Below are 27,317 nucleotides of genomic sequence, written 5' to 3'. Positions count from 1 at the left end.
CAATTGATGCAGAAAAGGCATCTGACAATATAAAGTATACTTTCTTGATAAAAACCCTCAATAAAGTAAGGATAGAAGGAACATACCTCAACATAATAAAGCCCATACATGAAAGACCCACAGCTAATATCATCCTCAATGGGGAAAAACTAAAAGCTTTCCCCCTAAGGTCAGGAACATGACAGAGATGTCTACTTTCACCACTGTTGTTCAGCATAGTACTGGAAGTCCTCGCCTCGGCAATCAGACAACAAAATGAAATAAAAGGGATCCGATCTTCAAGGAAGAAGTGAAATTTTAAACTCTTCACAGACAACATGCTACTCTATGTAAAAAACCTGAAAGATTCCACCAAAAAAAATCGCTACAATGAATACATGAACTCAGCAATGTTGCAGGATATAAAATCAATGTCAGAAATCAATTGCACTTCTATACACCAATAATAAAGCAGTAGAAAGAGAAATCAAGGACTCGATCCCATTTACAATTGTACCAAAAACCATAAGATACCTAGGAATAAACCTAACCAAAGAGGTAAAAGACCTGTACTCTAAAAACTATAGACACTTATGAAAGAAATTGAAGAGAACACAAATAATGGAAAAACATTTCATATTTATGGATTGGAAGAATATTGTTAAAATGTCTATACTACCCAGAGCAATCTACACTTTTAATGCAATCCCTATACCACCAGCACTTTTGACAGAGCCAGAATAAACAATCCTAAAATTTGTACGGAACCACAAAAGACTCCAAATAGCCAAGGCAATTCTGAAAACAGAAAAGCAAAGCTGGAGGCATCCCGATTCTGGACTTCAAGCTATGTTACAAAGCTGTAGTCATCAAGACAGTATGGTACTGACACAAACACAGACACATAGACCAATGAAACAGAATAGAAATCCCAGAAATGGACCCACAACTATATGGTCAACAAATCTTTGACAAAGCAGGAAAGAATATCCAATGGAAAAAATACAATCTCTTCAACAAATAGTTTTGGGAAAACTAGATAGTGACATGTAGAATAATGAAACTGGACCACTTTCTTACACCATACACAAAAACAAATTCTAAATGGATAAAATACCTAAATGGGAGCCAGGAAACCATCAAAATCCTAGAGAACACAGGCAGCAACATCTTTGACCTTGGCTGTACCAACTTCTTACTAGACATATCCCCAGAGCCAAGGGAAATAAAAGCAAAAATAAACTATTGGGACTTCTTGGCACAGAGAAGGAAACAATCAACAAAACTAGAAGGCAATCTATGGAGTGGGAGAAGTTATTTGCAAATGACATATCTGATAATGGGCTAGTATCCAAAATATATAAATAACTTTTCAAATTCAACACTCAAATAATAATAATAATAATAATAATAATCCAGCTAATAAATGGGCAGAAGCCATGAATAGACATTTGTCAAAAGAAGGCATCCAGATGGCTAATAAACACATGAAAAGATGTTCAACATCATTCATCATCAGGGAAATACAAATGAAAACCATGATGAGATACCACCTCACACCTGTCAGAATGGCTAAAATTAACAACAGAGGAAACAATAGATGTTGGTGAGGATGTGGAGAAAGAGGAGCCAACCCTCTTACACCATTGGTGGGAATGTAAACTGGTGCAGCCACACTGGAAAACAGGATGGAGGTGCCTCAAAAAATTAAAAATAGAACTACCTGATAACCCAGCCATTGCATTACTAGTTACTTACCCAAAGGATACAAAAATACAGATTTGAAGGGTCACATTCACAGCAATGTTTATAGCGGCACTATCAACAATTGCCAAACTATGGAAAGAGCCCAATGTCCATCAATAATGAATGGATAAAGATGTGGTATATACATACAATGGAATATTACTCAGCCATCTAAAAGAATGAAATCTAGCCATTTGCAACTATGTGGATGGAACTAGACTGTATTATGCTAAGTGAAATAGAGAAAGACAAATACTATATGATTTCACTCATATGTGGAATTTAAGAAACAAAACAGATGAACATAGGGGAAGGGAAAAAAGAGAGAGGGAAACACTCTATAAAAGACTCTTAACAATAGAGAGCAAACTGAGGGTTGATTGAGGGAGATGGGTGGGGGATGGGCTAAATGGGTGATGGTATTAAGGAGGGCATTTGTTGTGATGAGCACTGGATGTTATATGTAAATGATGAATCACTAAATTCTGCACCTGGAACCAATTTTACCTTATATGTTAACTAACTAGAATTTAAATAAAAACTTGAAAAGCAAAAAAGAAAAAGAAGAAAGTTAAAATATTAAATTTTAACTATCACATGTTTATCTTTACAACTATGTTTCTAAATAAAAACTAGCCTAATCATACACGAATTTAATAGCAAACAAAATAACATATCTAGTTTCACTATTTTGTTATGTTTACCTTTTTTAATTAAAAAAAAAGTCTAGGGGCGCCTGGGTGGCGCAGTCGGTTAAGCGTCCGACTTCAGCCAGGTCACGATCTCGCGGTCGGTGAGTTCGAGCCCCGCGTCAGGCTCTGGGCTGATGGCTCAGAGCCTGGAGCCTGTTTCCGATTCTGTGTCTCCCTCTCTCTCTGCCCCTCCCCCGTTCATGCTCTGTCTCTCTCTGTCCCAAAAATAAATAAATGTTGAAAAAAAAATTAAAAAAAAAAAAGTCTATTGTGGTAAATACATATGCTGTAAAATGTACCATCTTAAACCAATTACATTCAGAGCCATTAAGTACATTTATATTGTTGTGCCACCCTCACCACCACCCATCCAAAGAGCTCTTTACATCTTGCAAAACTGAAATTCTGTTTCATTATGTTTTTTTTTATAATTATGTTCACAGGTGCCTGCAAAACAATAATATTAGATCCATATCCATCTATGCTTTCAGAGGACTATACAGTCTTACTAAACTGTAAGTACCAGTGCCAATTAGTTTGCCCATTCCACTGTGGTCTGTCAGGCTGACCCACCGCCCTCCATGGTAGCTCTCCTGCCCACAACAGTTGAAGGGGCACGCAGGGCACTATGGTCGAGGGCATGGAATTCTGACTTGAACAGGCTTCCACTTAAGTCCTGATTCACCACTCCCTTGGTCTATAAACTTGAGCAATTTATTTTCCTTTCTAGGCATTGATTCCCTCTAGTGTAAGATACAAATTATAACAGTACCTTCGTTAGGATTGTTGTAAGAAACAAACGAGGAAATCCCTGGGAAGAATTAGGCGCACTACATCTGACGCATAAATAGAACTCAATACATACTGGCCATGGTGACAGGAATGATGGCCGTTAGAACTTATTCAAAATAGGGTCGCCTGGGTGGCCCAGTCGGTTAAGCGTCCGACTTCAGCTCAGGTCACGATCTCAGGGTCCGTGAGTCCGTGAGTTCGAGCCCCGCCTCCGGGTCTGGGCTGATGGCTCAGAGCCTGGAGCCTGCTTCCGATTCTGTGTCTCCCTCTCTCTCTGCCCCTCCCCCGTTCATGCTCTGTCTCTCTCTGTCTCAAAAATAAATAAACGTTAAAAAAAAATTAAATAAAATAAAATAAAGAACTTATTCAAAATAAGAAACGATGATGATAATTAGAATCTTCGAAGGAAAAAACCCAGACTTTTCCAGTAATTCTTTTTCCACTACTCCTGCTTTTATGAATACATACAGCACTGTAAGGTTAAAAGAGTAAAGCTTTTTTATTGTGATTAAATACATATAACATAAAATTTATCATTTTAACCATTTTTAAATGTGAAGTTCTGTGGCGTTGAGTATATTCACATTGTTGTGCAAATATCACCACCATCCATCTCCAGAACATTTCATCTTCCCAAGCCGAAACTCTGTACCCACCAAACAGTAACTCCTCCTCCCCTGACCCTTGGCAATCACCATTCTACTTTCTGTATCTCTGAATATGACTACCCTAAGTGGAACCATACAATATTTGTCCTTTTGTGTCAGGCTTATTTCATTTAGCATGATGTCTTCAAGGTTCATCCATTTGTTTTTCCATGCACACCCATCAGTGAACATTTTTGGTTGTTTTCGTCTTTTGGCTATTATGAATAATGCTGCCGTGAACATTGGTATATAAATATCTGTTTGAGTCTTTGCCTTCAATTCTCTGGGGTATATACCCAGAAGGGGAGTTGATGAGTCACATGGTAATTCCAGGTTTAACTTTTGGAGGAACCACCATACCGTTTTCCACAGCATCTGCACCAACAACATACAAGGGGACTAATCCCTTCATGTCTTCACCAGCACTTCTTGTTTTCTGAGGTTTTGTTGTTTAAGAATTTGTTTGTCTTTTTAAAACAGCCATCCTAATGGATATGAAGTCGTATTTCATTGTAGTTAAAAACAAAGCTTTTTAAAATTGGTTTTCTTGGGGCGCCTGGATGGCTCAGTCGTTTGTTTGAGTGTCCAACTCTTGATTTCAGCTCAGGTCATGATCCCAGAGTCATGGGCTCAAGCCCCACATCAGGCTTCACACTCAGACTGGAGCCTACTTGGGATTCTCTCTCTCTCTCTGCCCCTCTCCCCTGCTCATGCACTCTCTCTCTCCCTCTCTCTAAAAAATTTAAAAAATTAAGTAAATATATAAGTAAATAAAATAGTCTACTAAATATTCCATTTCAGCATCTGAACCTAACCTCCTATAGGAAATAATTGTATGGAAATATAACCAAAAGGCACATAAATCAACAACTCCCTATATTTCTATTTCTGTCGCCTTGTTTTCTATCCTACACCACTTTTTTTAATCCTAATCCAAGAAACTCATTCCAGTCCGATTCCTAGTTTGTGGTATCAGGGTTTAGGATTGAGAGACAGCTGTCTAATAATTTTACTAGCAAAATGGAAGAAGGGCCCTGGAGACTCAGAGTCTTAACAGTAACCACTTTTACCAAGTCCTCTTCCCTTCTATCCCATCCCTGCTCTTTTGTGTCTTGGCAAATCACCCAAAGTCAATATTGGATTCATTCCCATCAGGCTCCTATCTTTCTCTCCAACCCCGCATAAATCTGTTCAAAACTTATAAGCAGTGTCTGCTTGGTTTAATGTTCAATGGGTGTGAAAGATACTACAGTCTTGGTTTAGTATCCAAGGGATGTGAAGGATAGTACCACAAATTTTAAAGAGTTCCCCATCTCTTTCCATGGTTATTCATAGCACTGGACTATTGTTTAGATGTTAAAGATGTCACATACTTCTGGGTTTTCATAGATAATCATTAGATTCCTCCTTTTCATTCACCTGTAAATATTCATTAGTCCTTACAATGTGCAACTTTTTCAGCAAGACACCATGGGGAGGTGGCACAGAAAGATAAGTCAGACATGCTGCCTTCCAACAGTTTACACTTTAATATTTCAGGTAAAGGGCTTTGATACCACTGGGGCAAGGCATGCCTCTTGCTCTCCAGAGGCTTATGATCTAGGGTGGGAAACTATGCCAATATACACACAACAATTAGAGAACAATTAGAGAACGATTAAATCCGAAACCCGTGTTGTTCAGACCAAAATTCTTGTTAAGTTTCACTGAAACAAGTGACTGTTTGGGGTCTGGAGCAATGAAGGATGGCTGGGGAAAATGAAGAGGACTGGGAAAAACAGATGAGTATAGAGTACAGGGGTGGATCAAATGCTTTTACCTGAGGGATTGCTATTGGCTTTTAACGGAGCCCCCTGAGGCGGTCATAGGGAAGTATTGTAGCTATTCTTTACCCTTCCTGTGCCCAAATGGGGTTCTAGACCTACAAGGCAAGGAGAGAAGTGGCTCTAACATGGGGCATCATCTCCTGTTACCCCTAAGCAAAAGTCAAATATGGTGGGAACGGGGAGCCTCCCAGCGGGAGAAATTTTATAAGCTGTCAAATTATAAGAGTAGAGAAAAGTGCGACATCAGTCTGGTCCATATATCTGTGGAAGTGAAATTTGAAGTAAAACTTGCATATGAATCATAGGCAGAAGGGAAAAGGAAGACGGATATAAGAATGGGAGGCATGAATAGAGGCGTCATAAATAATATGTACTGAATGCTTATGACGTGTTACAACCCAATAAAGTAGGTACTAAGATTACCTCCATTTTAGAGTTGGGGAAACTGAGGCTTTCAGGAGTTAACTGCTTAAGGTCACACTATTAATAAGTAGCAAAGCTAGGAATTGAACTATCTGACGTCAGAGTCAGAGCAGCAAAGTGCTGTATGGACATGGAGGTAGAAATAAACGTGGCAAGGGGTACCTGGGTGGCTGAGTCGGTCAAGCCTCCGACTTTAGCTCAGGTCATGATTTCCTGGTTCAGGATTTCAAGCCCTGCATCAGGCTCTGTGCTACCAGCTCAGAGCCTGGCACCTGCTTCGGATTCTGTGTCTCCCTCTCTGCCCCTCCCCCACTAGTTCTCTCTCTCTGTCTCTCTCTGTCTCTCTCTGTCTGTCTCTCTCACTTTTCTCTCTTTCTCTCAAAAATAAATAAAAACATTAAAAACAAAGAAAGAAACATGAACAGAACAGAGTTGACTCAATCTGCAGAAGAGTAAGAACTGAAAAGGTGGATGTCAAACTCCTTAACAAGCATACAATGTCGCCATGTCCTTTTTTCCAGAACAGTCCCTGCCTGCCTCCCAGGTTCATCCCCTGTCCCTCTTCACAATGCCTTCATGGTGAGGCCTCACTGAAATACCTGGTGATCCCTTACCTTGTTCTCTCTCATCTCTCTTGCCTCTGCATAAGCGATCTCCTCTGCTTACGTTAACTCCTACCCATTCTTTGTTTTGTGAATGGTATCTTCATCCGAATCTCTATCCATCCAGTTGTGCATTCTCTAGTAAAGCCTTCTGTCTCCCGACTCTCCCGAGCATTGCAGTCCCTGCCCCCAACAAAGGCAGATGCCTTCTCCTCTGCAATTCAGAGCAACCCTACATCATACGCTTCTCTTTTCCCCATGTTGCAGTAATAACCTGTTCATACTCTGTCTTCCCTCTAGACTCAAAGCCCCTCAAAGAAAGAGATGATATGCCTAGCACACTGCCGTAGAGTATAGGTACCCAAAATAGTTTAATGAATAAAGGCATAAATGAATGGAATGACTGATTGATTGATTGATTGTGGGGGAATTAAAACCTAGACATGAAAAGGTAAGTGATAAAGAACTTTTAGAGACCCAAAAGAAGGGAAAAGATCTGATAAGAATAGTATACAAGAAAATCTAAGATGGATGATTATTGTTTTTCCTTTCCTTATTGTTAGATATCAAGAAGGTAACACATTTGGGGTGCCAGGCTGCCTCAGTCAGTAGAGCATACAGCCCTCCGTCTCAAGGTTGTGAGTGTGAACCCCACATTGGGTGTAGAGATTACTTAAAAATGAAATCTTAAAAAAAGAAAAAGAAAGAGATAACACATTTACTGTAGTCATTTCTCTTTTTTCAGGTATCTCAGTCATAACAGAATAACTTTCTTGAAGCCGGGTGTTTTTGAAGATCTCCACAGACTAGAATGGCTGTATGTTTAATTTATGTGTCATTTTATAGTATTAGTTTTTATATTCTAAATATATAAATGAATCCATTTTTTCTTCTGGCTGGCAGGATAATTGAAGATAATCACCTCAGTCGAATTTCCCCACTAACATTTTATGGACTAAATTCTCTTATTCTCTTGTAAGTACTAAAAATTAAGACAACTATTTCAATGGAAAGAAAAGACATGAATAAAAGTTACTGCCTTAAGTTTAACAGCATTAAATTTGGAATTGTTCAAGCCCCAGAAAGGCCTTTCTGACTAAAAATCATCTCTTAATCATATCCTATGAGGCTATATTGTAGTTTTAACAATTATATAAGACCTTCTGTCCTCTAGAACATCAGCCCCTCAAAACTGAATACAGCCTCACTGCTATATTTTATTGAAATATTCTCAAGCATACCACTACTGCCCTGTATTCATCTTAGTAAAATAATAATAATAATAATAATAATAATAATATTCATTTAAAATCACCTCCTTCTCACTACCCACTTTTGAAGGGTACAGGCTTTTTTTCAGTTACTAACATTGCTGTTTCCTCCATATGACAACTATCATTTGTTGAATTTTATTACTAACAAGCACTCAAATATAACAAAACTTACAGGAAAAAAAAAAGAGAAGATAACTAACTTAATAGATTTTCATGGTTTCATAAAGAATAGTGATAATACCATATTTGACTTAAGATGAAAAAAGAACCAGAAAAAGGTGACTTCTTCTCTTTCTTTTCTTTTTCAGAGCACTGATGAATAATGTCCTCACCCATTTGCCGGATAAACCTCTTTGCCAGCACATGCCAAGACTGCACTGGCTGTAAGTTGCTGTACCTTTCCTTAAAGGAGTCAGCTAACTTTTCTGGTTTTGCCTAGTTCCCTTTGGATATTAGGTTTTTAAAAATGATAGGTTGTTAATGTCATATCATATTTCCTCAGATTACTTTAGCATGTTTTTGTTACTGAACAGCCCCATTGACTAAACTAACTCCTCTAGATTCTCGCCAACATAAACCATTTTTAAAAACAAAAAAATTGAGAGGCAGGAAGAAAAAAGACAGAAAGGATGTCACAGTAGCTATAGAACATCTCCTCCTCCTTCCCTCTGTCAATCTATTTTCACCTTTTAATTTGATACAGAAAGACTAAATCACTTTAGCCTCATTCCTAAATTCTGCATAATGAGAACATGATATTTAGAATTTATATTTAACTCTAATCACAACAGAATATGTTCCATAAGGTTTTTTACACAGTAGCTTTGCATATGATAATAAGAATCACTCTACCTATTAAGAACCAGTAAATTTGCCTATTTAAAACACAGTAAAAATGAAGAAATAAGTGACCAAAATAACTGTTTAAAAGTTCAACAATAAACCGCATATACAGTATTATATGAAAACCTCCTCTGTGTCTCATTTTGTGTGAAATTCTCAGAAGTTTTGTTTGCTGTTTAATTTTTAAGCTCACAGCAGATTAGAAGTGCCAGATTAAAAGTAGAGGGGAAAGATGAAGTTCAAAACATCAGTGAGAAGTGACAACTATCAACCTGATAATAAAGCAGGAATGGGAGTGCTATAAAGAACAGACATAATAATTCAAAACACACTAGTTTGGAACCATTTAGGGGAAGACAAACATCCCCGGAGTCATTACTAAGTCCAGAGGGCGTCTTGGTATGACAGCACAGTACCCGCATTGATGACAGCTAAAGTATTCAAGAAAAGGGCAAATTAAGTTCAATCTCCTTGTTGTAATTAAATTTTGTTTCAAATGAGCACATTAACAGTTATTATGTGCTCAGTAATCCAAACTTAATAATAAAGCAAAATTGGTTAATATTTACATACATAAATTAGCAATTAAAAATTCATGCACTGACACCAGCAGCAAATGTAGGAGATATTATGCAATACACTAATAAACATTTCCTTTGCCTTTAAAAAGGCAGCCAAACATACATCTCAGATAAAAATTTAAATGATTAAGTTATACTACTAAATAGGTGGACTTTTTACAATTTCATCACTAAAGTTACCATCTTTAAACTTTAGCTATCTAAAATAACTCATTTCATATGCATTCCTGATAACATTATCCCAATTTTAATGCCAGTAATAATAATTTTTGCTTTATAAGTATTCATTTCTTTTAAAACTAATCACAGTGCCATAGCCAGTAAAGACATTGAATCAGTAATCAAAAATCTCCCTCCCAAACAAGTCCAGGGCTGGATGGCTTTCCAGGGGAATTCTACCAAACATTTAAAGAAGAGTTAACACCTATTCTTTTGAAGTTGTTCCAAAAAATAGAAACGGAAGGAAAACTTCCAAACTCATTCTATGAGGCCAGCATTACCTTGGTTCCAAAACCAAAGACCCCACTAAAAAGGAGAACTACAGACCAATTTCCCTGATGAACATGGATGCAAAAATTTTCAACAAGATACTATCAAACCAGGTCCAACAATACATTAGAAGAATTATTCACCACGATCAAGTGAGATTTATTAATGGGATGCAGGTCTATTTTAATATCCACAAATCAATCAGTGTGATACATCACATTAAAAAAGAAAGGATAAGAACCACATGATCCTCTCAATACACGCTGAAAAAGGATTTGACGAAATACAACATCCTTTCTTGATAACAACCCTCAAGAGAGTAAGGATAGAAGGATCATACCTCAACATTATAAAGGCCATACACAAAAGACCCACACCTAATATCATCCTCAATGGGGAAAAACTGAGAGCTTTCCTCCTAAGGTCAGGAACACAACAAGGATGTCCACTCTCAACACTGTTATTCAACACAGTGTTGGAAGTCCTAGCCTCAGCAATCAGACAACACAAAGAAATAAAAGGCATCTGGATTGGAAAGGAGGAAGTCAAACTTTCACTCTTTGCAGATGACATGATATTCTATGTGGAAAACCCAAATGACTCCACAAAAAAAGCTAGAACTGATCCAAGAATTCAGCAAAGTCACAGGATATAAAATCAATGTACAGAAACCAGTTGCATTTCTGTACAGCAATAATGAAGCAGCAGAAAGAGAAATCAAGGAATTGATCCCATTTACAATGTGCCAAAAACCATAAAATACATAGGAAGAAATCTAACCAAAGAGGTGAAAAATCTATACACTGAAAACTATAGAAAGCCTATGAAAGAAACTGAAGAAGACACGCAAAAAATGGAAAAACATTCCATGTTCATGGGTTGGAAGAACAAATATTGTTAAAATGACTATACTTCTCAAAGCAATCTACACACTCAATGCAATCCTTATCAAAATACCACCAGCATTTTTCACAGAGCTAGAACAAACAATCCTAAAATTTATATGGAAACAGAAAAGACCCCGAATAGCCAAAGAAATCCTGAAAAAGAAAAGCACAGCTGGAGGTGTCACAATCCTGGACTTCAATTTGTATTACAAAACTGTAATCATTAAGACAGTGTAGTACTGGTGCAAAAACAGACATGAAGATCAATGGAGCAGAATAGAGAACCCAGAAATGGACCCACAAATGCATGGATAACTAATCTTTTTTTTTTAACGTTTTTATTTATTTTGAGACAGAGAGAGACAGAGCATGAGCAGGAGAGAGGCAGAGAGAGAGGGAGACACAGAATCCGAAGCAGACTCCAGGCTCCGTCAGAGCTGTCAGCACAGAGCCCGACACGGGGCTCAAACTCACAGACTGTGAGATCATGACCTGAGCCAAAGTCAGACGCTCAACCAACTGAGCCACCCAGATGCCCCATATGGGTAGCTAATCTTTAACAAAGCAGGAAAGAATATCCAATGGAGTAAGGACAGTCTCTTCAGCAAATGGTGTTGGGAAAACTGCACAGTGGCATGTAGAAGAATGAACGTGGACCACTTTCTTACACCATGTACAACAATAAACTCAAAATGGATGAAAGACCTAAATGTAAGAAAGGAAGCCATCAAAATCCTAGAGGAGAAAACAGGCAACTACCTCTTTGACCTCAGCCGCAGCAACTTCTTACTTGACATGTTTCCAGAGGCAAGGGAAACAAAAGCAAAAATGAACTGTTGGGAACTCATCAAGATAAAAATCTTCTGTACAGTGAAGGAAACAATCAGCAAACCAAAAGGCAATTGACAGAATGGGAGAAGATATTTGCAAGTGACATATCAGATAAAGGGTTAGTATCCAAAATCTATAAAGAACTTATCAAACTCAACTCCCAAAAAACAAATAATCCAGTGAAGAAATGGGCAAAAGACATGAATAGACACTTCTCCAAAGAAGACATCCAGATGGCCAAGCAACACATGAAAAAATGCTCAACATCACTCATCATCAGAGAAATACAAATCAAAATCACAATGAGATACCACCTCACGCCAATCAGAATGGCTAAAATTAACAACTCAGGCAATAACAGATGTTGGCGAGGATGTGGAAGAAAAGGAACTCTTTTGCACTGCCGGTGGGAATACAAACTAGTGCAGCCCCTCTGGAAAACAGTATGGAAGTTCCTCAAAAAATTAAAAATAGAAGTACCCTACGACCCAGCAATTGCACTACTAGGCATTTATCCAAGGGATACAGGTGTGCTGATTCGAAGGGGCACATGTGCCCCAATGTTTATAGCAGTGCTATGGACAATAGTCAAAGTATATATAGAAAGAGCCCAAATGTCCATTAACTGATGAATGGATAAAGAAGTGGTATGTGTAAATATAATGGAATATTACTTGACGATCAAAAAGAATGAAATCTTGACATTTGCAACAACATGGATGGAACTAAAGTGTATCATGCTAAGCGAAATAAGTCAGTCAGAGAAAGATAAATATCATTATGATTTCACTCATATGTGGAATTTAAGATACAAAATAGATGAACCATAAGGGAAGGGAAGCAAAAATAAGATAAAAACAGAGAGGGAGACAAACCACAAGAGACTCTTAAAATACAGAGAACAAACTGAGGGTTGCTGGTGGGGTGCTGGGTAGGGGGAAGGGCTAAAGAGATGAGAGGCATTAAGGAGGAGGACACTTTCTGAGATGAGCACTGGGTGTTACATGTAAGTGATGAATTACTAAATTCTATTCCCAAAATTATTATTACACTATATGTTAACTAACTTGGATTTAAATAAATAAATAAATAAATAAATAAATAAAGTGCCTCTACTTTGCACATGAACTTTTATTTAGCAAAGCATAAACTAAAATATCTGATAGATGTGTTGGTAAAAATATATATATATTCTTTAACTGATTTAGTGGAAAAATACACATAAAATAAAAGACATATGACAGCCCAGGATAATTTGCTTGCAAGATACATGACAGGCAATAGATTAAGGCCTTTATTATAGTTCTTTCAAAGCAAAAAATAAAAACTGTAAACACCACAACAGAAGTTGGGAAATTCAATAAGTTAGAAATATAAGTAATAAATAAGCACATGAGGCAATAGCCAAAGGTAAACTAAAGAGCAAGAGGGTAAATTAAACTTACTCCTATATGAGACAACGCAAGTTTATTTGTAGACAGGAGAAGCGGGTATAAAGAATTTGAAAATACAGACAATGATAGGGATACACTATGGAGCAAGGTGCTGGAGATGTGGAAACAGACAGAAAAAATAAAATGTGATACATATATCACATTTAAAATGAATGAACCAGCCCTACTTCAATCAACATGGCTCAGTTTTAAGAACATAATATGAATTATAAAGAAAAAGTCATCAAAGAGACATGTATTACAATTCTATTCCAACAATATTATGCTTAGGATATAGAACTGCAAAACAACATTGCTCCCTTTCTACTGATGAGAAGGAACTTTATCATCTACAAAATAATACTGAAAAAAAATAGACTTTAGAACAGGGACGATAACCAAGGATAAAGAGGTATATCACATAATGATAAAAGGGTCAATTCAGCAAGAAGACATAATAATAATCTTAAATGAGTAAACAGTTTCAAAATGATTAAGATGATAACCACAGAAATATAAAGAAAACTAACTAGGAGTCATAAGACACCAGTTAAAACCAACAAATCCACTAAAATGCAGATATTTGATATTCCTAAGGTGAAAGATTCCTAAAGTGAACATTAATAAAAAGCATATAACTGATCAAAATCATATGGTGGGAGAGAAGTAAAAGCAGAAAGGAAAATAATATATACTCATTTTATCATTTCTTATTATAGGAAACTAATAAATATTGTTACTCTCTAAGAAAGACAATGTATTGGGGTGCCTGGGTGACTCAGTCCATTAAGCACCTGACTCGGACTCAGGTCATAATCTCATGATTCGTGAGTTCGAGCCCAACATCAGACTCTCCATTGTCAGTGCAGAGCCTGCTTCAGATCCTCTGTTTCCCTCTCTCTCTGCCCCTACCCTACTCAGGTTCACTCCCTCTCTCTCTCTCAAATATAAATAAACACTTAAAAAAAAAAAAAAGAAGAAAGACAGACTGTATTGGGTAAAATTATCATTATAAATATAACCAATAGAATATACAAACCTTTCTAAATATTAAGAGTTTTTATTTGTTAAAAAAAATTTTTTTAATTAGTATTCTTTATGTTTGAGAGGCAGAGAGAGACAGAGTGCGTGTGGGGGAGGGGCAGAGAGAGAGGGAAACACAGAATCCGAAGCAGGCTCCGGGCTCTGAGCTGTCTGCACAGACCACGATGCAGGGCCCGAACCCACGAACCGCAAGATCACGACCTGAGCCAAAGTCGGACCCTCGACTGACTGAGCCACCCAGGCGCCCCAAGAGTTTTTATATTTGTTTAAAGCTTTTTAACCTATAAAACCATATAGTAATATTTTTAAATTTTTTTAATGTCTATTTTTGAGAGAGTGAGCGCACGTGCATGTGCATGTGCAAGCAAGGGAGGGGCAGAGAGAAAGGGAGAGAGAAATACCAAGCAGCCTTGGCACTCTCAGCACAGAGCCCACCACGGTGCTGGATGAATGAGATCGTGAGATCATGAGATCACGAACTCATGAGGTCATGACCTGAGCCACAATCAAGAGTCAGATGCTTAACCGACTGAGCCACCCAGGCACCCCACCACACAGTAAGATTTTTAAATAGAAGACTTAAGTCAGATATATTAGTCATATCAATAAACTTAAGTGGGCTTAACTTATCTATTGAAAAGGAAAAGATTTTCAAATTGGCTCACAAAACAAAACCTAATTCAGCGCTATTTACAAAAAAAAACAAGCAAAAAACTATAAGTAATTAAGAAAGATCAAAAATAAAAGGCTGGCCTAAAGTATTCCATGTAGATGCAAATCAAAATTTAAAAAGCAGGGATCATATTTTTTATCTAAATAAATAAAATTCTGGCCAATTTGCATTAAACAACACTAAGTTCATTTAAATGCTACAATGTACAATTTCTTTTTTTATTATCTTTTTCATGTTTATTTATATTTGAGAGAGAGAGGTAGTGCACAAGCAGGGGAGGGGCAGAGAGAGAGATGGAGACAGACTATGAAGCAGGCTCTGGGCTCTGAGCTGTCAGCACAGAGCCCAAAGAGGGGCTCAAACCCACAAGCCGTGAGTTCATGACCTCAGCCAAAGCTGGGCACTTAACCGACTGAGCCACCCAGGCGCCCCAACAGGGTGCAATTTCTAATAAAAGGCATTACATTATAAGTATATGCGCACCAAATAATTCATATAGTTACCAAAGGGAATAACAGGCATACACAAGGAATAAGAGATAATAATCCACCTCTTTTCATCCGTGAAATATCAAGTATAACCAAAAGGGATATGAAGAACTAAATAACATAATTAATGAACTAACTCTAATTGATGTATATCAAAGTGCAATGTACTTCTCAATAACAGAACTGATCTATTTGGGACAGCAGTGTGCCCAGCTAAAATACTACATTCCCAGACTTCCCTGCATCTTGATGTAACCACATGACTAAGCTCTAATTAATGATGTGGAAGAAGTATCATGTGGACTTCTGGGGAATCTCCCTAAAAAGAAAAAGGCATCCACTTCCTCTCTTTCGCTATCCAGAAAACGTAGATATGATGGCTCAAGCTTAGCATCACCCTGGACCATGAAGACAAGGGCATGTAAACAGTGAATATGAAAGATGTTTCTAACAACTTTGTAAAACTACCATACTAGCCCTGGACTGCTTAACAGTAGATGTGTATTTATGCTGTTATAGTTGGGTGTCTGTTATATGTGCCTGCACCTAATTCTGATAGAAATAAACCTGAAAGCAAAGAATGTCCAAAGAACATTCACCAAAATTGACCATATATTTTAGGACATACACATACATAAGCCAAACTCAAGAAAACAGATGGAGGGATTAGCCTAAAGCAGGAGAAGGGTCATCTCTTCCTCTTGAGACTAGAAGGAGACCAGGTGCATATACAGGTAAGTTTGTAGATGTTGGGCAGAAGGTCAAGGGCTTCTCCCTGCTTCGTCACCTCAGTTTTCTCCATGAAACAGGAGCCAGAAAGGTTTTGGAAGGTAGGGGAGGAAGTAGAGGTTTACGAGATTTGCGTGTTTAGAATGCCACTACATTCCTGGGGATAAGAGAGGAAGTTGAGAAGAAACAGGCAAGATTGTTGATGCTTTGGGGTTTTGTTTTTGTTGTTCTTCAGATCAAAGAACCATATTTTCACTTTCAACCAATGACCAGATTAGCCAAACTTGACCATGTATAAAGGGAAAAAATTAAATGGGTAAATTCAGAGGCTCATTAAGTTGGAAAAGTAATCTAGACATAAAGTAATGAAAACACTCCTTGTCAACTCCCTTAGAGCTTGGAGCTAAGGAACAAGAAGCAGATTTGTATGCCTCAAACCAGATCCCTGTGTATCAAGGATAAAAACCTCTAATTGTGGGAAGAAAGCCAAAACAAATTCCCAAATAAATGTTAAAATAAACTCAAAATTAAACTAACAATTTAGTCAAAAGTCCCTAATTTATGGCTCGGTGTGTACCTCTTACTGATTTATACCAATGATGAATTGATACTAACTTAAATGCTTTTGTTCGCTTAATAGGAAAAAGAAAGTTACAATAGTAGCTAAAAAGAAAAGTGTTATCAACTCACCTTAAGAATACTGTGTGAGACTTAAGAGAGCATCACCATCTGGTGGCAGACTCGGGGTAACGACAGTAAAAGAGGAAAGAAATGGACAGTCTCTGTTACTGACAATATATATTGTGAGCGACCAAAAGCTTAGACCAAAGCTGACGACCAAAAAAAGCAGTACCATAAGCACTTAATTTCCAATTTAATAGATTAGTAGAATTTTTCTTTAGAAGGATGACCTAGAATTAAGATTTAAGACTTAATGTAATATTCTGTATAGTACAGAAATCCTATCTACAAAATTCTTGAATTACAATATATTTCCTCTGCTAAATATCTGTAGTGATAATAAGCTTATTCCCTGGACACTATAGATTGTGAGCTTGAACTTTAAATATTTTGTGTCATTCAACCAGAAAATCTAATTTTGCAATCTGATGCAACATAGGAGAACCCTATAATATCTTCTACAGCCTGACTTCAAATATATCTCTCTTATTTCGCTCTTTTCCATTACAAATACACCCTTTTCCTCAACTGACTTGGTTTATAAACCCCTTACATCTTGGTCTTCCAGATTGTTCAAATATTCCTTGATTTGTCAACATTTATTTTTATTGCAATGCCCAAAACAGAACCAATTTTCCCACATGTAGCCTAGCCAGCAGAATATAGGTACTTCTTTTAATGCTACCCATGTTTCCCCTGCAGATTTTAGTAGCTGTGTCACACTTCAGCTCATATACTTTCGTCACAATTATTCTTGAATAGCTCTATATTATATGGTGAAGAGTAAACTAAGTGTTGGGATAGACTGAGTAGATTTAAGGACAAGTATTTATTCCTGAAAGTATATCCCTAACCTCAGCTAACTCTCTTTCCTACAAACTTCCACGATAAACCTAACAAAAGATAAAAGACGGGCAATAAAAGGATGCTTTCATGATCACCATGAAAAAGAGACACTAAACATAAGTTTTTTGACAAGTTTCACTGCTCAGACCAGACTTCTGATGGTGACATAGCATCACACAGCAAGGGAGTGTAAGTAGGGTCTACATTTATCTCCCTGAATTAGAAATTATAAAGCCAAGGATAGCATTGGCTTGTGTGGCAATATAATAAAGCAAACAGTGGTGTTCTCAGTGGTAAAATGCTATTGAGATTTTTTCCAGGGGGTGTTTAGGCAAGGGAGTTAGAGGTGAAATATTTTTTTGGCAGCAGGATAATAAAATCTTCTACAGAGTGTAGCAAATAGGGTCACCCCACTTAGAGCAATGCTATTGGTAACTCTCTAGACAGATGTTTAATACAGATCACTATTAAATGTCTGTTAAGTGGATATTTATCATAACAAAGTTTTTTAATTTGACTTCTCATTCTCTTCACATTTCTCAGGATAACATATGTGCCTATATGAACATATGATACAGATATGACTCAAAACATTTTTACTATGAACACAGAAAAAGAAGCATTACATATATATATTATTTCAGCTATTATGTAAGTGGCTACATATGAGAATCTATATGAAACAAACAGTATGTGGAAAAAAAGATATTTTATTAGAAATCAAATAATTCTTGATCAATTTATTTCTATGATTAAAATTTAGCTTTATTATTTTTGTTTTTATGTTTCAGGGACTTTGAAGGCAACCATATCCATAATTTAAGAAATTTGACTTTTATTTCCTGCAGTAATTTAACTGTTTTGTAAGTAGTGTTTTATCCTTTTGATGGCCTCTTTACAAACAAAATGAATCATTTATGTGAACATTAGTTAGCATAAACATGCACAGTAATTATGGCAAATGTTCACTGATGACTTAAAATTTTCTGAAACTGAAGCATATTGGCAAAATTATTGGAGTTCAAACCAAGCTTAACAAAGATTCACAACATAACATGGATCATCGCAACGGTACTGTATTATTTGAGACCTGTTTTTCTCGAACTTAAGTGATACCCACTTTAATGGAAAGAAATGTTCACAGACCACCTAAAATCTCTCCTTGGATCTCAGTTTGAGAAACACCAAATTAGTAGTATTCTGTAAGAATGTTTGCCCTTTGCAAATTATTACTGTAAAGATTGTGGGGACAAATTGAATTACAACTAAATTTTTTTAAAACACTGCAGAATGTCTACACCCCTAACACTATAATTGTGGACACCAGGATAAACTCTAGAATGTTACTGGGTATAATTTCTCCATCTGCCTCTCTAGCCTATTTTTTTTATTTATTTATTTTAATGTTTATTTACTTTTGAGAGAGAGAAAGGGACAGAGTGCTCATGGCAGAGGGGCAGAGAGAGAGGGAGACACAGAATCTGAATCAGCTCCAGGCTCTGAGCTGTCAGCACAGAGCCAGACGCGAGGCTCGAACTCATAGAATGTGAGATAGTGACCTGAGCCGAATCAGACGCTTAACGAGCTAAGCCACCCAAGCGCCCCTATTGGCCTATTTTAAATTCACATGGCTTTTCCCATGAAAGTGAAGGATGCTGAGGTGTCTTGCAATATGAAAACACAACTGCCTCATTTACAGTTTCTCAGATCAGTGTTTTTCAAACTGTGGGTTCAAACTCACAAGTGGATGATGAAAGCAATATGGTACCTCCTGATTAGCTTTTTTAATGAAAGTTGAATTGAATTGGGTAAAAATGTCGTAGCACAATTTGGGTCATTAAATGTATTGTTTTATAAATCTTGGCTCGTGTGGGTGTTTGTCGTGTCCCAATGTAAAATGCATTTTTTTAAGTGTAGTTGCCATGGGAAAAGTTTGAAAACCATTATACTAGAATCCATCTGGAAACCACACTAGAATCCATCTAGAAATCCATACTAGAAACCAAAATACTAGGACCCCTGTGTACAGGCAATGCAATAGTTACCACTGATACAATAACTTTTCTCCAGTGTGCTCCCCCCATTCCAAAGGGTTCAGGTCACTGAGATGTTTGAACTCTTGTGCAATGAGCTCAGCAGTCTTCGGGTGCAGGATGCTTATATATCAGTCATGCAAAAAACAGTTCCTACTAACTGCCCAAGGGAAACCAAATTGCAACTAAAGGCCATAGACCAAATAGATATTTGAAAAACTTACAACTTCTTTGTTGTTCTACTTGTATTTGTTTTTAAAGAAGCCTCTTTGTGAAGATATCATTTGTGAATTTCCTCTTGGCAGGTGCTTGCTCTTTTCTGGTCTAGAGATCCTGGCAGGAGATAATGGTTTGGAGAGCTGAGAGGAAATAAATACTTTAGGATGGGACAAGACCAACCTCCAGGGTCGTGCCTCACAATGTTTAAAGAATTGGAAACATTCAGAACACATAAGATCAGTGCAGAAATGAAACAAGGGGTGCCTGGGTGGCTCAGTCTGTTAAGCATCCAACTTCAGCTCAAGTCATGATCTCACAGTTTGAGGGTTTGAGCCCTGCATCGGGCTCTGTGCTGACAGCTCAGAGCCTGGAGCCTGCTTTGGATTCTGTGTCTCCCTCCCTCTCTCTCTCTCTCTCTCTCTCTCTCTCTCTCTCTCTCTCTGCACCTCCCCTGCTTGTACTCTGTCTCTCTCTCTCTCTCTCAAAAATAAACTTGAAAGAAAGAAAGAAAGAAAGAAAGAAAGAAAGAAAGAAAGAAAGAAAGAAAGAAAGAAAGAAAGAAAGATAGAAATGAACTGGTCAAGAATTATATACAGTCTGATTCAACATCCCAAACTAGAGATCTTCTGAATTGGTCCAGCTTAGATTATACTTCCTTAGGTAACTCCACTCTAAATCACATCAACTCCAATGTGTGTGAGTGCTCGTGTGCAGGGTATTCTGTTAGAGAGACATGCGATACAGGCTGGAGAAGAGGCAGTTCTATAACAGCTCCCTGTGCTCTCGGTTGCATGATATTCAGTCTGTTTTCTCAAGCGTTGAAGTTTTCGCTAACTCCCTTGCAGAATTCTTCCCTACCTCACTTAAAAAATCAAATAATTTTTTTTCATCATTAAAAATTTTGAGAAATTTAAGACTAAAACAAGACTGGGTAATTTATCATACTACAAGATACTTGATGTGCAAATCACTATATATAATTATTTCCTTTTTTTAGGCTGTTAATCCTCTCTCCAAAAACTCATTTATCACTTACCTCAAAGAGCTACAACATATTTTTCTTTTTACTTTCAGGGTAATGAGGAAAAACAAAATTAATCATCTAAGTGAAAATACTTTTGCACCTCTACAAAAGCTAGATGAATTGTAAGTTTGATTATGCATATATTGATAAGACTTTTCTTTCTATTGTTTTAGTTCACACTTGTTACATATATATGCTTTTATACATTTGAGAAATATTTATCTCTTTTCCTAGCATTATCTGTCTACACTTTGAACCATAAATGAACTCAGACAGCTTAGAAAAATACACTTTAAAATATATATAAAATAAGTATTGAGGAAAATGAGATTTTTTTTTTCTTTTATTTTTGAGAGAGACAGCATGAGCAAGGGACGGGCAGAGACAGAGGAGGACATATGATCCGAAGCGGGGTCTATGCTGACATCAGCAAGCCAGATGCAGGGCTCGAACTCACAAACCACGAGATAACGACCTGAGCTGGAGTCAGATGCTTCACTGACTCAGCCACCCAGGTGCCCTAAGGAAAAGGAGATAAAGGAAACATAGCTAAATAATAAAGTCAGGGTAAAATTAATAAATAAAATACATCCTCTGTCCCATTGCTAGAGAGGAACAGCACATTTGTTTTTAAGTTTCCTAAAGAGTTAGGATTCAGAGACCTTAAAACAAAAAGACATACTTTGCTAATTCTAGAAACAAAAGATAATCTTGGATCCAAAAGAAATCAGACATCCTTGGATAACATCCCAGCCTATAATAATGGAAGAGAGACAGAAGTTGAATCGGCTATTTATAATGTCCCTTTTTTAAGATCAATGACAGAATTCCAAAGAGTATTAAAAACAACTCTCTGATAAACCAAAGCTTTGTGGCCCAAGCACATAGTAGCTGATTGTCAGAATAAAATATATATTGAGCAATGGATGAAGTCCGTGTTCTTCGGACAATTTTTTTATGTTTTAGTATTAATTTTCTCAATTGGATTTTTGCTAAAGTTTGAGCTAACAACTACGGTTGACCCTTAAACAACATAGGTCTGAACTGTGATGTTCCACTTGTACCTGGATTTTTTTCAGTAAATACAGCACAGAACTGTAAATGTATGTTCTCTTCCTTATGACTTTCTTAATAACACTTTATTTTTTTCTAACTTCCTTTATTGAAAGAATACAGTATATAAGACATATAACATACAAAATATGTGTTAATTCACTGTTTATGTTATCAGTAAGGCCTCTGGGCAACAGTAGGTTATTAGTAGTTAAGTTCTGGGGAAGTCAAAAGTTATATGTGGACTTTGAACTGCATAGGGGTAAGGCGGTCAGCACCCCTAACCTCCACATTGTTCAAGGGTCAGCTGTAGTTTGGTTTTGTGTTTTCTGGAAAGAATCTGGATTGTGGACACATCAACATGTTTTGACAATAAGCTGGGCAGAACATTAAGTTATTAAAACTTTTCCATAAAAAAACTAAAGAATGTAAACTAGAATGTTTCTCTGGATACCTTACCTACATACTGAGACAGATGGAGGTAATTTATATGCCGCATTCTGCTTGAAAACATCAATAAACAAGCCATTGAAATCCCCAATTTTTTCATAACAATTAGCCTGAAACATTTTTTGGTAGGCAGTAGCAATCATTCACTAAATGTGCAAGAAAATCTCAATAGGTATTAGACCCAAGCAAGTTTTGTAACAACTCTTGGTATTTGGCAACTGAACCACATCATCAGTAAATAGGAAATTATTTTATTCTCAATACTAAGGAGACGTGCAAACAGGTGATCCAAAGTTATTATCTAGGTATTAAAATACAAGTTAGTCATGGGATCCATACTTTTCCTTGTTTTATCCTACTTGCAACCACTGTGTGAGTATCAGAAAGCAATTCTCCAGGGGCGCCTGGGTGGCTCTGTCGGTTGAGCGCCCAACTTCAGCTCAGGTCATGATCTCAGTTTGTGAGTTCGAGCCCCACATCGGGCTCTGTGCTGACAGCTCAGAGCCTGGAGCCTGCTTTGGATTCTGCGTCTCCCTCTCTCTCTGCCCCTTCCCCGCTCATGCTCTGTCTCTCCCTGTCTCTCAAAAATGAATAAACATTAAAAAAAAAATTTATAAAAAAAAGAGAAAGCAATTCTCCAAATCCTAACTTTCATGGTGACATTAAGGTGCAGGTTCTATGTGAGTATCAATAACCAGCAGGGAACATGAAACACAAACAGTGAAGTCCACAACCAGTGCTAATCCAGGTTCAGGGGTAAAGGAATGAGCAAGAAAACCTGCAGAGAGAATAACCAAGGCAAATCATTAGTCCTACCAAAAGCCTGCTGAATCCCATATTAAACACTGGCTTGAAAAATCCAATTTCCAAGGATGAAAATGGCATGTTTTCTAAGAGGCAATAGTTTAAAATGGGTGGTTCTAGGGGCCCCTGGGTGGCTCAGTCAGTTAAGGAGCCGACCTCAGCTCAGGTCCTGATCTCACAGTTTGTGAGTTCTAGCCCCAAGTTGGGCTTTGTGCTGACAGCTCAGAGCCTGAAGCCTCCTTCAGATTCTATGTCTCCCTCTCTCCTGCCCCTCCCCTATGAGCACTCTGTTTCTCTATCTCTCAAAAATATCAATCAATCAATAAGTTTTAAAGAACCTCAAATCTAAAACTATCATGCCCTTCAAAGTTGAATAATCTCACTTTTGATTTATAAGCACTCCAACTCATGTAACAAATACATACATTCTCCTACTTTTCCTTGTGAAACTAATAGAATTTGGAGATGGGTAGGGAAAGTGGTTAGGCTTTATCTTAGCATCTCTTGATCACTTTGGAGAACTAAAACCTATTGAAATGTTATCTTGTTTAGAAGAATCTGAACCTTTTTCATGAGTGCTGCCACCACCAAAGCTACCACAAGATCTGTTACCTTCACAACCCTTCTTACAGGGGCTCCTGGGTGGCTCGGTCAGTTGAGCATCTAACTCTTGGTTTCGGCTCAGATCATCATCTCACAGTTCGTGAGTTTGAGCCCCACATTGGCTCTGCGCTCACGGTGTGGAGCCTGCTTGGGATTCTCTCTCTCTCTCTCTCTCTCTCTCTCTCTCTCGGTGCCCATCCCCTGCCTGCTTTCTCTCTCTCTCAAAATAAATAAATTTAAAAAATAAAATAAAACAAAAAAAACCATTCTTACAAGGTCATACTAAGCTACAAGGTCATACTATGCTAGGCAGCCCAACTTCTACACATACACCCAAAGTATCCTGCCCCAAGAGCATATGAGATCCCATGCCTGTCACCTGTGAAAGATGCTTGCCCCCACAATAATCCACTTCCATTTGGTAATCATAATAAACCCAAGCAAATGAAAAAATTAAGGCTCCAAATTATACTACTGCTCTAACACAAAAGGTTGAAGGGAATGAAGGAAAGGGGAAAAGAGGCACAACACATATATTAATTAAATTAGAAAATTGGATCTGTTGGGATAAGATCAAATATCATCAAGCATTTGTCTCTGAAAAAGTTACGAAATGGGTTATTCTTCAAATATTTTTTTAACGTTTATTTTTTTATTTTTGAGACAGAGAGAGACAGAGCATGAACGGGGGAGGGGCAGAGAGAGAGGGAGACACAGAATCGGAAGCAGGCTCCAGGCTCTGAGCCATCAGCCCAGAGCCCGACGCGGGGCTCGAACTCACGGACCATGAGATCATGACCTGAGCCGAAGTCGGACGCTTAACCGACTGAGCCACCCAGGCGCCCCCAAAATGGGTTATTCTTATATTTTCCTGTTATACTCCTTTTTTAAAACGTTTAGACTTCTGGTAATTAATATAACTCACTAATAGCACTGTTTAAAGTTGTATAATGGTTCCCTAACAAATTGCAGTACAATCAATAAAGTCTTAAGAAAATAATATGACATGGTTGCAATTATTTCTCTAGGGATTTAGGAAGTAATAAGATTGAAAATCTTCCACCGCAAGTATTTAAGGATCTGAAGGAGCTCTCACAATTGTAAGACTGATACTAATTTTGTCACTTCATTTCTCTATTTTTAATTCCTTTTATTTTTTAAATTGTAATAATATCTGTAACATAAAATTTACCAATTTAACCATTTTTAAATGTACAGTTCAGTGGCATTATGTACATTCATATTGTTATACAACTATCACTTCCATCTCCAGAACTTTTTCATCCTCCCAAACTGATACTCCATACCTATAAAACAATATTTCCCCATCACCTCCCCTGACTGACATCTCTCTTCTGTATTTATTAATTTGACTACTGTAGGTACCCATTAGGTGGAATCATTCAATATTTAAGCTTTTGTGACTGGCTAATTTCACTTAATATAATGTCTTCAAGGTTCATACTTGTTGTAGCATGTGTCAGAATTTCTGGTTATTACTCTGAATAATAGCATTAATTAGTAATAATACTATTCTAAATAATTCATTGTGTGTGTGTGTGTGTGTGTGTGTCTGTGTGTGTGTGTGTGTGTGTATATATATATATATATATATATATATACACACACACACATATATATATATATACACAGAGAGAGAGATACACACATATATACACATATAAACATAAACATTGTGTTTATTCATTCACCCATTCATGGATACTTGAGTTCCTCCCACCTTTTAGCTATTGTGAATAATACTGCTATGAACATGGGTGTACAAATCCCTGTTTGAGACCTTTCTTTCAATCCTTTTCATTATATAGCCCCAGAAGTAAAATTGCTGGATCATACGGTAATTCTATTTTTAATTTTTTAAGGAAACAACATACTGTTTTCCAAGCAGCTACACCATTTTACATTCCCACTAGTAGTGCACAAGAATTCCAATTTCTCTACATCTTCAACAACACTTTTTTGGATAATAGCCATCCTAATGGATGTGAAATGATATCTCATTGTGGTTTTGATTTTCATTTCCCTAATGGTTAGTGATGCTGAACACCTTTTCATGGACTTATTGGCCATATATCTTCTTTGAAGAAATGTCTATTCAAGTCTTTTGCCTATTTTTTAAATTGGGTTGTTTTTTGGTGTTGAATTATAGGAATTCTTTATGTATTTTAGATATTAAATCCTTTTCAATATATGATTTACAAATACTTTCTTCTATATTCTGTAAATTGCCTCTCCACTCTGTTGATGGTCTCCTTTGACACACTGAAGTTTTTAATTTAGATGTAGTCCAATTTTTCTGTTTTGTTGTTGTTGTTGCCTATGCTTTTGGTGTCATATACAAGAATAATGCTTAATCCAATGCCCTGAAGCTTTTCCCCTATGTTTTCTTGTAAGAGTTTTATAGTTCTAGCTTTTATATTTAGGTCTTTCATCCATTTTCAGTTAATTTTATACATGATGTAAGGTATGGTTCTAAGTTCATTCTTTTGTATGTGAATAGCTATCTGGTTTTCCCAGCACCATTTGTTGAAAACTGTCCTTTTCCCATTAAATAGTCTTGGTGCACTTGTTGAAAATCACTTGACCGTATATACAAGGGTTTATCCCTGTGCTCTCTATCCTACTGCACTGGTCTGTATGCCTGTCTTTGTAACGGTACCACATTGTTCTGATTACTGTAGCTTTATAATAAGTTTTGAAATTAGGAAGTGTGAAGCCTCCGATTTTGTTCTTCTTTTTCAAAGTTGCTTTAGCTATTCAAGGTCCCTTGAGATTTCATGCAAATTTCAGAATGGATTTTTCTATCTCTACAAAATATATTAGGATTTTGATAGAGATTGCACTGAATCTGTGGGTCACTTTGGGGAGTATTGACATCTTCACAACATTAAGTCTTCTAATCCATAAACATAGAATGTCTTTCCATTTACTGGTATCTTTGTAAATTTGTTTCTGCAACACTGTACTTTCAAAGTCAAGTCTTTCACTTCTTTGGTTAAGTTTATTCCTAAGTATTTTATTCTTTCAATGCTATTGTAAATGGAATTATCTTTTGAATTCCTTTTTTGGATTGTTCATTGTTAGTGTAAAGAAACACATTCAATTTTTGTGTGATGGTTTTGCATTTGGCAACTTTCCTGAATTTTATTATAAGTTCCAACGGTTGTGTGTGCGTGTGTGTGTGTGCGCACGCGCGCACGCGTGTGCACGAGCATGCAAGCTTTAGAGTTTTATACACATGGTTTCATATCATCTGCAAACAGAAATAATTTTACTTCTCCCTTTCCATTTTGAATGCCCTGTTTTTCCCTTGCCTAATTACTCTGACTAGGGCTTTCAGTACTACGTTAAATAGAAGAAAAATGGATTATCCTGGTCTGGTTATTGATTTGGGAGGAAAAAATTTCAGGCTTTTACCATTGAGCATGATATTAGCTGTGGGCTTTTCATAGACAGCCTGTATTGTGTTCAGATAATTTCCTTCTAGTCCTAGACTGTTGAGTTCACTTTGTTCCTTTATACAACTCAATTTTCATTTGTCTTTCTTCCTCTCTTTCCTTCTTTCTGCAATCACCACTCCCCAATAGCTCCTCCATTTAACTAA

The 27,317-nt window shown here is 37.1% G+C and overlaps 1 protein-coding gene across 5 annotated transcripts in view; it reads left to right on the top strand.

The window, feature by feature from the left end:
- Positions 1–27,317, top strand: part of RXFP1 (relaxin family peptide receptor 1) — a 139,165-nt gene that overhangs the window by 98,464 nt on the left and 13,384 nt on the right. For 3 of the 5 annotated variants that reach the window (XM_053216778.1, XM_053216775.1, XM_027068103.2), the window contains exons 6-12: positions 2,861–2,932; positions 7,453–7,524; positions 7,611–7,682; positions 8,290–8,364; positions 18,298–18,369; positions 20,833–20,904; positions 24,721–24,792. In XM_053216778.1, coding sequence (XP_053072753.1) covers positions 2,861–2,932; positions 7,453–7,524; positions 7,611–7,682; positions 8,290–8,364; positions 18,298–18,369; positions 20,833–20,904; positions 24,721–24,792 — 507 coding nt within the window. The remainder of the gene's footprint in view (positions 1–2,860; positions 2,933–7,452; positions 7,525–7,610; positions 7,683–8,289; positions 8,365–18,297; positions 18,370–20,832; positions 20,905–24,720; positions 24,793–27,317) is intronic. The other 2 variants (XM_053216777.1, XM_053216776.1) reach the window with 2 other exon arrangements.

The sequence above is a fragment of the Acinonyx jubatus genome, chromosome B1 (genome assembly GCF_027475565.1).
Source record: "Acinonyx jubatus isolate Ajub_Pintada_27869175 chromosome B1, VMU_Ajub_asm_v1.0, whole genome shotgun sequence".
NCBI lineage: Eukaryota > Metazoa > Chordata > Mammalia > Carnivora > Felidae > Acinonyx > Acinonyx jubatus.
The sequence above is the reverse complement of the archived record's forward strand: the minus strand, read 5'-3'. Positions and strand labels throughout refer to the sequence as shown.